The sequence below is a fragment of the Diabrotica virgifera genome, chromosome 1, assembly GCF_917563875.1.
Source record: "Diabrotica virgifera virgifera chromosome 1, PGI_DIABVI_V3a".
Taxonomy (NCBI): Eukaryota; Metazoa; Arthropoda; class Insecta; order Coleoptera; family Chrysomelidae; genus Diabrotica; species Diabrotica virgifera.
Genome location: NC_065443.1, coordinates 68,418,487 through 68,434,472, shown reverse-complemented (window position 1 = coordinate 68,434,472; position 15,986 = coordinate 68,418,487). Strand labels below are relative to the sequence as shown.

Sequence of the window (15,986 nt, the reverse complement as noted above, 5' to 3'; positions counted from 1 at the left end):
ATCAGTTTAGATATAGGAAATGCTATATAAAAATGAAAGAGTATATTAAATACAATAATGTTGAAAAAGAAAATATAGGGTGATCCATTTAAAAAAATACAGAAAATCGTAATTTGGTTTTGTAGTTCACCCTGTATACAAATATTCGTCAATGATGTGAATTGGACTTAATTTAAAAACTACAGTATATTGTTTATCTTATTACATAAAAGAAATTATTGTCTACGAATTACTTCTTTCTATACAGGGTGTTAATCTCATGGTGATTTCGAAATAAAAATGGTCATAACTTGTTAAATACTCTGTATAGTAATGCAAAACCCTATATTATATGAACAAGAATTATGAGGGGAATATAAATATGAAAAAATATATAGGGTGTCCCATTTAAAAAATTATATGTCTGATATACCACGCAGTTACTGATCACCCTGTAGAAATGGACATATTTTCCAAGCATGGAAAATATCATTGTCTACATTTTTTTTAAATAACTTTTCTCGATATTTTATACCATAATGGAGTTATCGACCGATCCCGCACTAAAAACTCACCCTGTATTTTAAACAAATGATATAGGTACGTTCTATTAAAATATTTTTAAATATAATTAATTATATTATTTATTTATTTCTTAGATTTTAAACAATAGTTATTTATGATATAAGTGTTAAAAGTACACGTTTAAGGCACGCATGTGAAAGTTCGCAGAATGAGTGAAGCGAGTTCTGCAACTTACATGAGTGCCTTAAAAATGTACTTTTTAACACGCATATCATACAATATTTTTTCTACAAACGTAATTACAGGACAATATCTACAAAAACTTTTACTTGAACTTTCCATACTTGAACTGACATTCCTATTGCCTATTCGCGGTGTGCAAGTACTTGGAAGGGAAACGAGAAACGACCGTGCGCGAGTCGCGGAGAAATATTGCAACTATCTTAAATAATTCATATTGTCAATTGAAATTGTCAAATTGACGTATATTTCATACCTTCTGTCATTGAAGCAGAAAAATTATATATTGCTCCACAATATTGATATGATATGGCAATTATTATATAAAGGTAAATTTAATTAATTGTATTTTGCTTGCAGTACTGCATTTTAATAACTAATTTTATTTACTACATACAATTGTTTACGTTTGCATAACATAACCTGCATCTTATTTTTTCTTCTTATTATTTTTTTGGACTATGGCCTTGACAATTATCCAGCAACCAGGACTAATATAATTGGCCAATATAATTAAAAATGCGAATAAAAGTACAGAGCGTAGAAATAGAGGTCGCTTTGCCGAACTTGCACGGTCCCAATACGGTCAATCCGAACTGCAGTGCCATAAAAATTTTAAAGCACTAGTGCCTTAAAGTAGCATTTTTAACGCTCGTATGGAGTGCTAAAAATTGTATTTTTAACACGGTTGTAGAAAAATTATGTTATGGTTCTTTTCATGAGCATTTTTCAGTGCGTCATAAATGATAGAAAAAGAGGTTAGTCCGTGATATATACACATTTATGACATTTATTCTAACATGACATTTTAGATAAATCTGACAGTTGTCACATTTTATTTGCAATTTGGCATAAAAACAAATCAATTGTGTTTATTGCATTTATAAAATGATATTTTCTTTGATTTGTTTAGTCATATAAATTGTACAGATTAAATTTTTTTTGTATATAGAATAATATAATATTATTTAATAGCGCCATCTATTAACAACTAGATTAAATGTTATAAATGTCACCGACGAAATGTAATCAGAGACGTGCGTTTTTTCTGTCACATACAATTTAATGCGTTAGAGAGAAATCGAAAAACTGTGACGCACTGAAAAATGCTCATGAAAAGAACCATATATTAAAATAATGCAATTAATTATTATGTTTGCGCCTAACGGTACCTGCTAACGTATCAACAAAGCATACGTTGTTTACTTTTGACAGAACCGTCAAAGTCAAACTAAATATTAAATCATTAATAAAATATAAATATCATTTGACACTAAATTTAATTATTATATAAAATAAATAAGATGTTCAAAAATAAAATTTGAGTATATTTTGAAAGGCATATATTAACAACTAACGTTAAAAAGGTTAGTAGAAATATATTGCTTTTATTATTATTACAAATTAAATGTTTACATTTTTATAACCGACTCCCCTTTAACGGAAGAAGATGGACTCTTCCATCAATTTTATGTGTCGTTTTACGTTTAGAATATACTACTAGAAATATTTACTACTTCATCAGTAGGTACTTTATTTTTATGAAAATAAATCAATAAAACAATAGATACTTTTTTATAAAAAATAATTTAAAGCTTTATGCTACTTTATATTATTTACTTGGTTTACATGTAAGACGTTTATTATCTTAAAAATTTAATTTTTAATAATTCTTTTGAATGCTTGTTAATCCTAAAATTAAAAAAAATTGAATGGAGTGACTGTAGACGGCAGTTAATTGGATCCCCGTCGCATGGTGATGTGCAAAATCACTAATTTTATTATAAAAAGTATTGATAAATCCTTACCGAAAATCTCAATTCTCCGATTGGTGGTTCAGCATAAGGAATTTCTCTAAAGGCGTAGTATGGTTTTCCACTATTAGAAGTTTCTCGAATGCCCTGTATACTTCCATCTGAAAGTTTAATTATGGGCTTTTCCTAAAAAAGTACGCATTATGATCGTAGCTAAAAGTTATTGTATAATCAAAATTAATTAATTTGACCTATTTTGTGTAAATAGAAAATAAAAAGTTTTTTTCTGGTGATTATTTTCTGTTGCAGTTTTCAATATTGGTTTTGAACGTCAATAAATTCGATAAATTACTTATTATACGCATTTTCTTTAATCTATATATTATTATATTGATACGTAAACACTAATTACGCAGTAAGTGTCTGTACATACAGTGAGCATGTAAAGGTTTGCATAAATTCAATATTTCTGTACCTAAAAATATGTTGACAAAATCCTCGGACAGGTCGATTTATATTTTAAAATTATGATTTTTTGGCATGTACATTATTCTAGTGACGTTATCCATTTGGGCGTGATGACGTAATCGATGACTTTTTAAATGAGTATAGGGGTTGTGTGCTAGCTCATCTGAAACGTTATTCAATTCTCTATTCAATAATATAAACATTAACATATTTACTTATAGGTACAGTGTGTCCAAATATTTTTTATTACTTACATAAATTGCCACAAAAAGAAGAATCTATGGAATTTATTTAATTTAAAATACATTTTACTGCTGTCAGAAAACAGAAAAAATGTTTATTTCACAAATAAACATCTCTTTTCTATTAAATTCAATGTTCAAGCTGCCACCCACCTGCCTCTTGGCAGTTTGAACATTTAATTTAAGCAAAAAGCAATGTTTATTTGTCAAATAAACATTTTTTCTCTTTTCTGATAGTAGTAAAATTGATTTTGAATTAATTAAATTAAATACATTCTTCTTTTTGTGTCAACTAATTTAATTTAAAAAATATTTTGGACACCCTGTATAAATAATTATGTTAATGTTGATACTACTGAATGAATCGCTTATTTCAGAAACAACCTAAGTCACATTTTAGCGATTTTGAGTTTATTACACTAACACGTTTTTGTGTGGGACTAAGGTGGTTTCAGAAATATAATGCATATTTTAAATCGTTAAAACATCAACTATGCTTATGGGACTTAGGTGTATTCTGCATTATATTGTGTGTAACCAACAGAAATATAATGTTGAAAGTGAACAAAGTGAAAGAAACAAAATATGACTTAGGTTGTGTCTGGAATAAGCGATTCAAATAGAGAATTGAATAACCTTTCAAATGAGCAAGCACACGACCTCTATTCTCATTTAAAAAAATCATCGATTAAGTCATAACGCCCAGATGAATAACGTCACCAGTATGATATACATGCCAAAAAATCATAATTTAAAATATATCGACCCGTCCGAGAATTTTGTCAAAATATTTTTAGTTACAAAAATATTAAATTTATACAAACCTTTACCTCCTCACTATTTATATCCTTCCAATTTTCATCTCTTATAAAAGCTGGACCCGTATTTAAAATTTTTATTTCATCCTTCTTCTTTTACTTTCTTCAAGAAATTTAAACAAAACTTAGATGCGATAGGAAAATAATTTCAGAAAGTTAATTACACAAAAGTCTTTTGAAAAAATGTAATACTTACTTTACATGAATCCGAACCCCCAATAAATATAATTGGAAAAATTATAAAACATAAGACAAATCTTTCCATTGTCCAGTCTCCTACAGGTTATATTAGTAAGAATTGGTCAATATAATATGTTGAAATTCGCCGAATGATATTTTTAAATTTATATCAATGTAGATGAATTATTACCCAAATAATAAGATAGTGGCCCAAATTATACTAATCGTAATAATTATTACATATTTATATCTTTGGTGTGTTATTTTATATACATAATAATGTATTTGTTAGTTTGGTATAGTGTCAAGGTTAATAATTTCTATTAAGATATTATTTTATGTATATTATTTATCGTTATTCGTCTAAAAGCAAAACTATACTAAATTTACGTTCAAGATGCACTAGAAATAAACAAACCAAGACACGTTAAATGTTACTAGGAGCAATCCCGAATCATAATTTACAATGTTTAAACTTTGGAAATCATGATTTGGGATTTACAATGTATATACATTGTAAATTATTATTCGGTGTGATCCTAGTAGCATTTAACGTGTCTTGGTTTGTTTATTTCTACTGCATCTTGATTGTGAATTTAGTGTAGGTACTAATTTTTTTTATTGTTAACATGATCATCACGTTCACCACTCTCACTATAATCATTTTTTTATTCAAATTAAATTCAATGTGCATGCATTTTATTGTCCTAACAAATGTTATATTTATGTCATCTCGATTTTTGATATTTTTCAAACGTAAAAGTTTACTCAAAATTACTCGAATTCATCAACATGTATTATTTTACAATAGAAAAAGAGCATATACGTGTATGATTGAAAACGTTGCAAAACTACATATGATTTGCGAAACTAGTCAAAGAACCAGGATAAAAATAAGTAGTGTGATGAATGACTTGACATTTAGTCTTTTATCAAGATAAAAATATACCCAAGAGCCAGCAAAACAATTCCAGTAGTCGATGCAAAACAATTTTTATTCAACAATTCTACTGGGTTAAGTAAAACTATATCGTACATTCCCCATAAAGACATATTTGATTTTTTTTAAATAATTGAATGGATAATGATGGATAACTCCAAAAGACTTTCCGTTTAAAATCAAAATCTCTTCAGTTCGAAAGGATTTTTCTGAATTGAATTTGGACACTTTGTGCGCATTAAATGCACCATAAACATTTTTTTTTATAAATTTTGTGGAACCTGTGTTAGACATCACCAGTTTACTTTATAAAAGAGTTCTGGTCTTTCAGCCACGAGTTCTGCTTTTTATTGCGCCGTCTGCTTTCAAAAGTTGGCGATCCAAATGGCAACTGTAGATTTGAAAACTGCTGCATGAAAAATTTGTTGAGCGGTCAAACCATCTTCTTAGATCCTTCAGCCACGAGTTCTGGCGTCTTCCTACAGATCTTTTGCCCTGTACTTTACCTTCCAACGATATGATGCCATGGCAAGCGATCAGCTGATCTACCAGAGACGACAGGAGGAGTGTCCGTGTTGACGCATTCCTTCTTCATAGCACCGCTGGGGGAAACCGAAAGAGAGAGCATCAAGAGCATATTTAAGACGAGCCAGGAGAATGAGAAAATCAGTCGTTGCTAGCGTGTTGAACTAGCAATGGCTCGATTGGCGCTATTGGCAGAGATGCACCGTATCTTGAGGTGGAACTGTGCCTAGGCGGATGCCATTGTGATAAGTGGCGTCCATCATAGTAGCGAGGAACGAGTGACTGCGTGTCGCTGTTGTGTGAAATGCGGTGTCTTCGTATATGGCTATGTTAATTTAACCTAGCGAGATTGTTATTGTATATATTGTGCTGTTTCTCGTATCATTTGAATGTTGCTATTATGATCGGTCATGTTTTACATGACCGAGTAAAACATGACCGACTCATGGAAATTCTAAAAACTAAAAACCTAGATGAAAGAGATTTAAGACTAATAACACATCTCTATTACAATCAGCGAGCAATAGTAAGAATAGAAAAAGAAACATCTGAAGAAATGGAAATAAAGAGAGGAGTCAGGCAAGGCTGCATACTATCACCTCTATTATTTAACGCCTATTCTGAAGAGGTAATGCGAGAAACTCTGGAAAATGAAACAGTCGGCATAAGAGTACATGGAGTCTTAGTTAATAACATCAGATATGCAGATGATACAGTAATAATAGCCGATAGTTTACAAGACCTGCAAATACTCATGCGTAAAATAGTAAGGCGTAATAGGGAGTACGGACTCTCTCTCAATATCAATAAGACGAAGTTTATGAAAATTAGTAAAAACAACCATAATACTAACGAAATCTTGATAGTAGAGGGCCAGCAGATCGAAAGAGTAAAAAAGTACACTTACCTAGGAACACTTATAACCGAAAATAATGACTACTCTGCAGAAATCAAAGTCAGAATCGAGAAAGCACGTTCTAATTTTATGAAAATGAAAAATGTCCTATGTAGCAAAGATTTAACATTAGCTCTTAAAGTACGCCTAACAAAATGTTACGTATATAGTCTACTATACTATGGACTGGAATCATGGACGTTAAATGTAGAGACAATGAGACGACTTAACGCCTTTGAAATGTGGACCTATAGAAGAATTATGAGGGTTTCCTGGGTAGATAGAGTTACGAACAATGAAGTACTGAGAAGAATAGGTAAAGAGAAGGAAGTTGAACTTACAATTAAAGAAAGAAAACTACAGTATCTCGGACATGTGATGCGGGGCGAGAAGTATGGCATCCTGCGACTCATAATGCAGGGAAAAATAGATGGCAGAAGAAGCATCGGCAGAAGACGAATTTCATGGCTGAAGAACCTCAGAGAATGGTTTGGATGCAGCTCAAAACAACTATTTAGAGCTACTGCCTCAAAAATTAAAATAGCTATGATGATTGCCAACCTCCGTAGCGGAGATGGCACCTGAAGAAGAAGAAGATTATGATCGGATAACTGTAATAAAGTTTAATATGATTTTTCGTTTGCAGAAGATGGCATTATATTTTATTTTATATGTTTTAAACTGTATATAATTATCAGTAGTAATTGCACAAGAGCTCTAAAATTATCGAATTTTTCCCGAGTGACGGGAAAATTATATCAAAGTGTCACGGGGGCAACAATTCGATAATAATTTTAGAGATCGAGTGCAATTTGCTGCGATTATTTGATGAATAAAACTGTTTAAAACCAAAATTGTAATTTATTTATGTAAGTACAAATTAGTACAATTAAACACACAGTTGTTTTGACGGTTGAAAGTCATCATTTTTATGGCTTTAAAAACATTAATTGTCATTAATGTCACTGAATGTATTTTTTCGTAGCAACGAAGGGCATCTGACGTAATATACTTGACGACGGGATATTATCAAAAATTATCACTTTTATTTTTATTTCTGTAGCTTTCTATTGGTCAGAGTCTCCTATGAATGAAATAATCTTAAATATATTTACTTTATTTTTAACCTGTTTTTTACTGAGTCTGTTGTCCTGACCTACCCGTTACACAATATGATTTGAGTTAAAGTGAGTTTATTGAATTGAATATTGAATAGGATTGAAGTGAGGTAATTGAATATATATTTTTTTCGGCGAGTACCACGGGCGCCCATATAAAAATTTTTAGGGGGGCAGACGTGAAGATGATGCACAATATATTTTGTATATTTTGGATAACCAGCGGGGGGCGTGTATGTGTGCATGGTATATGGGGCATGTGTGCATGTGCATGGTATATGGGGCATGTGTATGGGTGCTCATGGCGAGTACCTACTCAAGTTGATAAATCTAAGTATTCAAGCTTAAATCACGGGAAAAGATGCATTTTATAACATAAAGTTACTGAACCCTTAACAAAATACTCAGGAATAGGTATATCTAAATTAGTTCCAGAAGAAGTTGATAGCATCAAAATTAACCTGTGCTAGACATCACCAATTTACTTTATAAAAGAGCGGCAACTTAACCCTAAAATGATCTGCTTGTGACCACGGAATTTTACTGTATTAATTAGTGCAGTCACTGAAGGTCTTTACCTCCGATTTCGTCGAACCTGCATCGATTTTCATAAAAAATGGTGAGTGGTTAGAAGATACCTCATGCAACAAAAGTGTGAGATAGTGCCATCTTGCGGTTTTGGGGTTGATACCACCCCTTCTCCGGGCTGAAATTTATTTTATTAAGAAAACCCTATGAATCAATAGAAGGAGAAAGTGTAAGCAACATTTGTTACATTAAGTTATTAAAATAAATCAAATTTTTGAGTTAGATCAAAAAATTTAATTTTTCGTGAAAAAAATTCATCTTTTAAAGCGGTTTTTTATAAATCATTTAACACTATAAGTTTTTACAAAAAAGTTAATAGGTATAGTCGAACCCGCTTATTGGAATAGCCTTCGTGCCAGGCAAAATTATTCTTATAACCGGGATATTCTAATAACCGATCATTGGTGGCTAGCCGAAATAAGTGTACCGAATATACGTATAATAATAGTATTTATATACTATGCCAATATGTATAATGTATATGGTTTTACGTTTTTTTTATGTCAATAATACAGTAGTGTCACTAGTTCTTATCTATGTATTAAATAACAAATTACATTATGTGTATGTGAAAGAATACAGTAATTTATATGAAATGTATGCAATATATAGATATGTAAATATTTTCTTATTAAAATGCATATACATATAACAAAATTACTTATTTTTTCTTGGAAATCATCGGTAATTATATCTTTTTTTATGTTAATCCTTGTGGTCATCCTTTATCCATTGGTTGAATCGAAGTTGTATTGGCGGCAAGACATAGATTATTACATTATTGAACCTCACGTCTGGTTAAAGATCTTTTCTTTACAAATTTAACAAAGCCATGATTCACTTCTTGCAAACAAGTAGGTACTCTCTGGATAAATTCTAAATATGTAAACTGCTTCTAAAAATTTTATAACAGGCAACTAAGTGGGTGGAAATATGTATAGAACTTTGAAGACATATAAAAATTACTTAATGACACATGCATTTGTCGACTAAAGATCGAATTGGTACTCGTAAAAAAGTAATAAATATTTAAAATCAATGGGAAAAACCCAATAGTTGGCTGTATACTATAGTTTAAAAAACTCATACAGAAGTAAAAACTTCAACTTGTATTCTGGTATAAAATCGTTTATTAAAAAACTATCTAAAAAGTTATCCAAATGGATTGCAAAAGGTTTTCGTTCTGATTCAGCACATCTTCAGTGCCTAGAATGAAAAATTTTTAAGTTAGATTAAAGCAAAAGGGTTAAAATTGTGACTGTTAGAAAGAAAAAACATGTGGGAATACTTACATTCTGCTGAGTAGTTTGAAACTAGCACACTATTTAAAGTGGTAACCCCATATTATTATCGTTTTACTGTATCAAATTCATACCAATTAGTTGATAAACTTCAACTCATTATTCTCAATCCTGACATAATTATGCTTTCTTTTGACGTCAGTAACTTATTTACTTCAGAGCCCAAAATTGAAACTTTAAGTCTGGTAAAATCAATCTTAGTCAGCAAGTCTTTTCAGCCCAATGTCATTTCACCGATACTAGATATCCTTGAATTATGTCTATTTCAAGCTTTCTTTCAATTTAATAACAAATTCTATAAGCAAACCGATGGATTAGCAATGGGAAGTTGCTTGTCCCCATTCCTAGCTGATGTCTTTATGGATCATTTAGAGTCCAACCACATCATGAAAAATCCAGAAATTTTACATTGGTTCCGTTACGTAGATGACTGTTTGGTCTTCATTACTGAACATCATGACTCAGCTCAACAACTACTTCTTAAAATTAACCAAATCCACCCAAATATCAAATTTACCATGGAACTAGAATCTTCTCAGGCCATTAATTTTCTTGATTTATATATTGCAAGACTTAACGACCAATTCAACTTTGGTATCTTTCGTAAACCCACCCAAACCGACCTCTGACTCTAGTCATCCTCTTTCACTGGCAGCTTTCAGAAGTTTTATACAAATACTTTTCTCTATACATATGTCAACAGACTCATTCAATAAAGAACTTATTATCATAAAAAAATTGAAGAAAGACTTCTGTGTAAAAGCTATATTTATTAAAACCCCAATAAAGGGCTACATTAAAAGACAGAACGTTTTCGCTCTAAAGAGAGCATCATCAGTGTTCTAAGCCTAAAATAAGTACAACCATAATTAGTGAAGACAAGAGTAAAAAAATTTAAAGGTTGACCAAGATAAAAAATTAGGTTATTGGGACCGTGCAAGTTCGGCAAAGCGACCTCTATTTCTACGCTCTGTACTTTTATTCGCACTTTTAATTATATTGGCCAATTATATTAGTCCTGGTTGCTGGATAATTGTCAAGACCATAGTCCAAAAAAATAATAAGAAGAAAAAATAAGATGCAGGTTATGTTTAGCAAACGTAAACAATTGTATGTAGTAAATAAAATCAGTTATTAAAATGCACTACTGCAAGCAAAATACAATTAATTAAATTTACCTTTATATAATAATTGCATATCATATCAATATTGTGGAGCAATATATAATTTTTCTGCGTCAATGACAGAAGGTATGAAATATACGTCAATTTGACAATTTCAATTGACAATATGAATTATTTAAGATAGTTGCAATATTTCTCCGCGACTCGCGCACGGTCGTTTCTCGTTTCCCTTTCCAAGTACTTGCACACCGCGAATACTTACAAGCTCTACATGCTAAGCCACCAAAAATACATAGGTTAAAACCCTTAAAGTCAAGCGTCCACAGACCCGCATCGTACGCATCGTACGCAACGGATTTTAGTTTGACAATCGATAATGCGATCCGTACGATGCGGATCAGTGGACGCGGTTACATAAGTTTCTGTACAAGGCAAACTAAAATCCGTTGCGTACGATGCGTCCGATGCGTACGATGCGGGTCTGTGGACGCTTGCCTTAAAACGCCGACCAAAAGTCTTACATTGGCGTGTATTATGTTAAACCCTGGCGATGGGTGAAAATGAAAAAGATATACCTCACAGCATATAGGGGGGACCCCTTCGAAATTCCCTGCATTAAGAGCCAATATATGGTAGAGGTACATTTTCAGGGTACAAGGTTTCTGCCCATGTAATAATCTGACGCGCTCGAGTAACTGCAAAAATCCCCGCTTGGGCTCGCCTACCATAATTTTTTCCCAGGGTATGCGAAATCCTTCAGTGGATGTCTCGAGGTATTTTAGTTTTGAGTATTTCTTAAGTTATTTCTGAGTTATTTCTTTTGAGTTTTCTTAAAACCTATATTTTTTAACCTATTTCGTGATGTTTTGATTGTTATAACAGAAATGTCAGAATATTGTTTTATTTGTGCTAAAATGTTAACTAAAGGTGAAATTGTTAGATACTGTTGAAATTGTTGATACATCTGCATTTTTCAGGAGGGGTAGAACAATTATTTTTAAAATGTTTGAAAAAAAAGATTTACTTCAATATACTGAAGTTTTTCAAAAAATTAATTCAACTGCACAAAAAGCTATTAACAACGGAATTAGCTTTTTTCTCTCCATGTATGGAGCGTCTAAAAAAATTAAGTGCTTAGATAAGTTTCGATATGCATGTTTCATTAAAAATACTCAAAATAAAAAACAAGTGCAGTTATCTTGTCTTCCTCCAACCTCAACAGCGGGTCATCAGCATCTTTTTCGAGTATATTACCAAGTTTAAAGGTGGCTTTGTTATCAGCTAGACCCAAAAGACTGGGGTTGGAAGTTAGTCGACAATTCATTAGAACTTGGAAAAAGTTCAAATTTTAATTCCACCTGCACCGGAAAAACTTCTAAACACGAATTTTTGCAACTGCAAAAAGGGATGTAGCACTAAATGTGGTTGCAAAAAAGTTGGACTATTTTGTTCGGAAACATGTACTAATTTTCAACACCGGTAGTGCTCCAATATTAAATCACCAACCATTGAGGATTCTTTTGATTCTAACGAGGATGCAATGTGTCATTATTGGGGCAATTTACTTGTACCCAGGAGAAGAAGAAGAAGAATCAGAAGAAGAGAAACAAGGAGGAGAAGAAGAAGAATAAGGAGAAGATGAAGCAGAAGTATTATTAACCAATTGGATAAATTTCCCTTTTTTTAATTTATACCGCTTTTTACCACTTTTATCATTTTCAACCCTTGCCAGTATCAATAATTCAATAGCTTTAAATTAAACAGAATCGTAACGGATCCGTAGTATAGGCCTACAGGTGGGAGACTACGTTAAAAACGCGCTAGGTACACTACCTCAAAGGTGGAACCAGGGCCCGGGCCCCGTAGGTTCCCGCTTTAATGCGCTTTTTGCTTCCTTTGTTTCTAATTTGATTGGGACATTTTAAACTACACAAGTACACACATACGAAATGTAACTGCTTAATAGATTTTAATTTTTGTGTAGATACTAGATACTTATACATAAAAACGAAGAATATCTATTCCTCAAAAAACTTGAAAACAAAATTTATTGAAATACAGCGAACCCTGTTGTAAGGTTCCTTACACTTTTTACCTGCTTTCCAAAGCCCATGTTTCAACATTGTAAAGACTAACCGACAGGGCCTGCCTACACGTGGTAACTCAAACACTTGTATATTAGCAAGATTCATGAATAAGATGTAGGTAAACTACAAAGTTGTAAATGTGCACTGCAAGTTTTATACGGCCATAAAAATTATCCCAATACAATAGGCTCGACACTCGTGTTTATTGAACCGTCGACCGTCATCATTCAGTCTGTACTTTTATAGAGGTAGGTAATTCTTAAAAATTGAAATTAAATTATAAATATAGACAATAGTGGTAAGGATAACAAGACATTATAGTGCGATGCCACATTATGCGTTTTGACCTGATGCGTTTCCACCGCATCCAGTCAAAACGCATAGTGTGACAGGTCGGTCCGGTTGCGTTGGAAACGGATCCGTTTTGAGACATCGTTACTCGCTTAGGCCGATGTCAGATTATGCGTTTTGACCGGATGCGGTGGATACGCATCCGTTTCCAACGCAACCGGACCGACCTGTCACACTATGGGTTTAGCCTGGGCCTGGTGCAGTTAGTAAGCGCGTAACGATGTCTCAAAACGCATCCTTTTAACACTATGCGTTTTGACCGGATGCGGCGGAAACGCATCCGGTCAAAACGCATAATCTGACATCGGCCTTACAAACTGCACCAGACTAAACGCATAGTGTGACAGGTCGGTCCGATTGAGTTGGAAACGGACGCGTTATTACACTATGTGCGATGTCTTTTGACCGGATGTGGTGGAAACGCGTCCGTTTCCAACGCAACCGGACCGACCTGTCACACTATGCGTTTTGACTGGATGCGGTGGAAACGCGTCCGTTTCCAACGCAACCGTACCGACCTGTCACACTATGCGTTTAGTCTGGTGCAGTTTGTAAGCGAGTAACGATGTCTCAAAACGCATCCGTTTCCAACGCAACCGGACCGACCTGTCACACTATGCGTTTTGACTGGATGCGGTGGAAACGCATCCGGTCAAAACGCATAATGTGGCATCGCACATATATAGACACTAATTTCTTTTTAAGAAAATCTCCTCGTTTGATAAAAGATATCAACCCCACCGTTATCCAGGGGTTTTTTTGATATATTTTTTAAGCGTTTTATCTCCCTAGCCGTAGAGGTTTGTATGTAATTATTTAACTTATTTATAAATGTTTATGTTATTATTCAATTTCAGAATTTATTTTGTTGGTATAAATTTTATTCCAATGTTCATTTTTTAAAAGTTGTGTTAGTTTTCCGATAATAATGAGGTTTTTAATCATACGGTTTTTAATTATGACTGGAATTTTCGGATGTAGAAAATTTTTGAATTTCATTATTTATAAAAACGGCTGGCGTTAAATGATCAACCATGTGAGTATGAAAAACGATAGGATAAATATTAATTTACTGTTGTAATAGTCTATTGTTTTTTTAAAAAATTTTTTTTTGTTCTGATTCTGGCCTTGGTTTATAACCTTTAGCCACGTTATTAAATATAAAATTATTATTCATTTATATGTACCAGTATACACTTAAAAATAAAGAAATAAAGAATAATCAAAAATAAAGCTTACAAATAACAATGTCTGCTTATTATGTTAATAAATACAACAACTTTGCTAATTTTTTTTTCACTACGGTAGGAACTAAATCCGATTCATCCTCGCGGAGATTTAAAAAAAAAAGTTTGTAACATCAAAAGTAAGTAAATTTCGATCAAAATAATGTTGGTATCTGTTTTTTTGGTTGGTTAAAAGTCGTGAAAATCACTTTCTAATTAGCATCCGAAATGATATAGGTCTGGATCTCGCGTATGAAAAAAAAGTTGATTACTAGCAAGCTGGAAATTTGTTAAGAGGTTAAGGGTGTCTAGTAGGACAAACTTTGATATATGGGAACACTGGAACAGGGGAAGTTTTAATTGTGGAAAAGGGTAAAAATTTGGAACGGTCAGACCACGAAAATGGCACATGTATTTTGTCCGACAGAACAGACTTAAACTCTCCGAACAGAGATTAAACTCTCATGCAAAAATCAGACTGCTATTTATCACCAAATGGGCGTTTTAATGAGTGGAACATGTAGAATATGTCAAATGACAGGAATTATGACAGGTGATAAATAGCAGTCTGATTTTTGCATGAGAGTTTAATCTCTGTTCGGAGAGTTTAAGTCTGTTCTGTCGGACAAAATAAATGTGCCGTTTTCGTGGTCTGACCGTTCCAAATTTTTAACCTGTTCCACAAATAAAACTGCCCCTGTTCCAGTGTTCACATATATCAAAGTGTATCCGACTAGACACCCTTAAGCTATTAACAAATTTTCAGCTTGCTATTAATCAACTTTTTTTTCCTACGCGGGATCCAGACCTAATATTACCGCTTCACAAATTACTTTACTTATTGTTTATAAGATATGTAAGATTCGTTGGTTCAAAGTGCCTATTTTTGAAAAGGCTGTAGTCAAATGGGCTTAAACGAGTCACTAATCACAAAATTATGAGTGTATGCAAACTTTAAACAGACATAATATCTTAAACCCATTTTTGTCTTCAGAAAAACAAAAAGTAGAAAATATTCACAATAGCAAAACCTATATTTTTTTATACCAGTTAAAATTTTTGGTATCACCGATAATTAATAAAGTTATTTTGAAAAAACAAATTTTTTTCACAATAATTATAAATTTTTTTTAATTTAAAACCAAATTGTTTTCAAAAATGAGCACTTTGAAGCGGTAAAACTTACAGATCATATCAGCCATACATAACTCAAGTAAGTTGTGAAGCAATAACGATTAGTTATTTGGGATCCTAATTAAAGGGTGATTTTTACGACTTGTTTACCAAAAAAAGTGTCCAACTTTATTTTGAGAGTTACATAGTTAATATTGATGCTAGAAACTAAAAAATGACAAAATATAATGTTTGCTCCAACACAACGAGAAACCGTCCATGTAACGATCACCGTCCTGCGCAGTACCATGGAACGCATTATTTCGTTCCCATGGAACCCATGGAACGTTAAACATCTAGTAACGTAATCGTTACATGACGGTTCTTCGTCGTGTTGGAACAAACCTTAATTTAAAAACCTTTATTCAAAAAGTTGTGATGACTTTTTATAGAAAATTGATTCATGTTTAGTTATTTCACGTTGAAATATTCGATTTGGAATTTGACGAATA

At 32.5% G+C, this 15,986-nt stretch overlaps 1 protein-coding gene across 2 annotated transcripts in view; it reads right to left on the bottom strand.

Annotated features, from left to right (window-relative positions):
• LOC114335365 (esterase E4) overlaps positions 1–4,427 on the bottom strand; it is a 110,887-nt gene extending 106,460 nt beyond the window's left edge. The window contains exons 1-2 of one of the 2 annotated variants that reach the window (XM_028285594.2): positions 4,223–4,427; positions 2,553–2,684 (exon numbers count right to left, since the gene is read on the bottom strand). In XM_028285594.2, the coding sequence (XP_028141395.2) occupies positions 2,553–2,684; positions 4,223–4,291 (201 nt within the window). In that variant the 5' untranslated portion in view covers positions 4,292–4,427. The remainder of the gene's footprint in view (positions 1–2,552; positions 2,685–4,222) is intronic. The other variant, XM_028285593.2, reaches the window with a different exon arrangement.
• Positions 4,428–15,986: the final 11,559 nt, after the last annotated feature.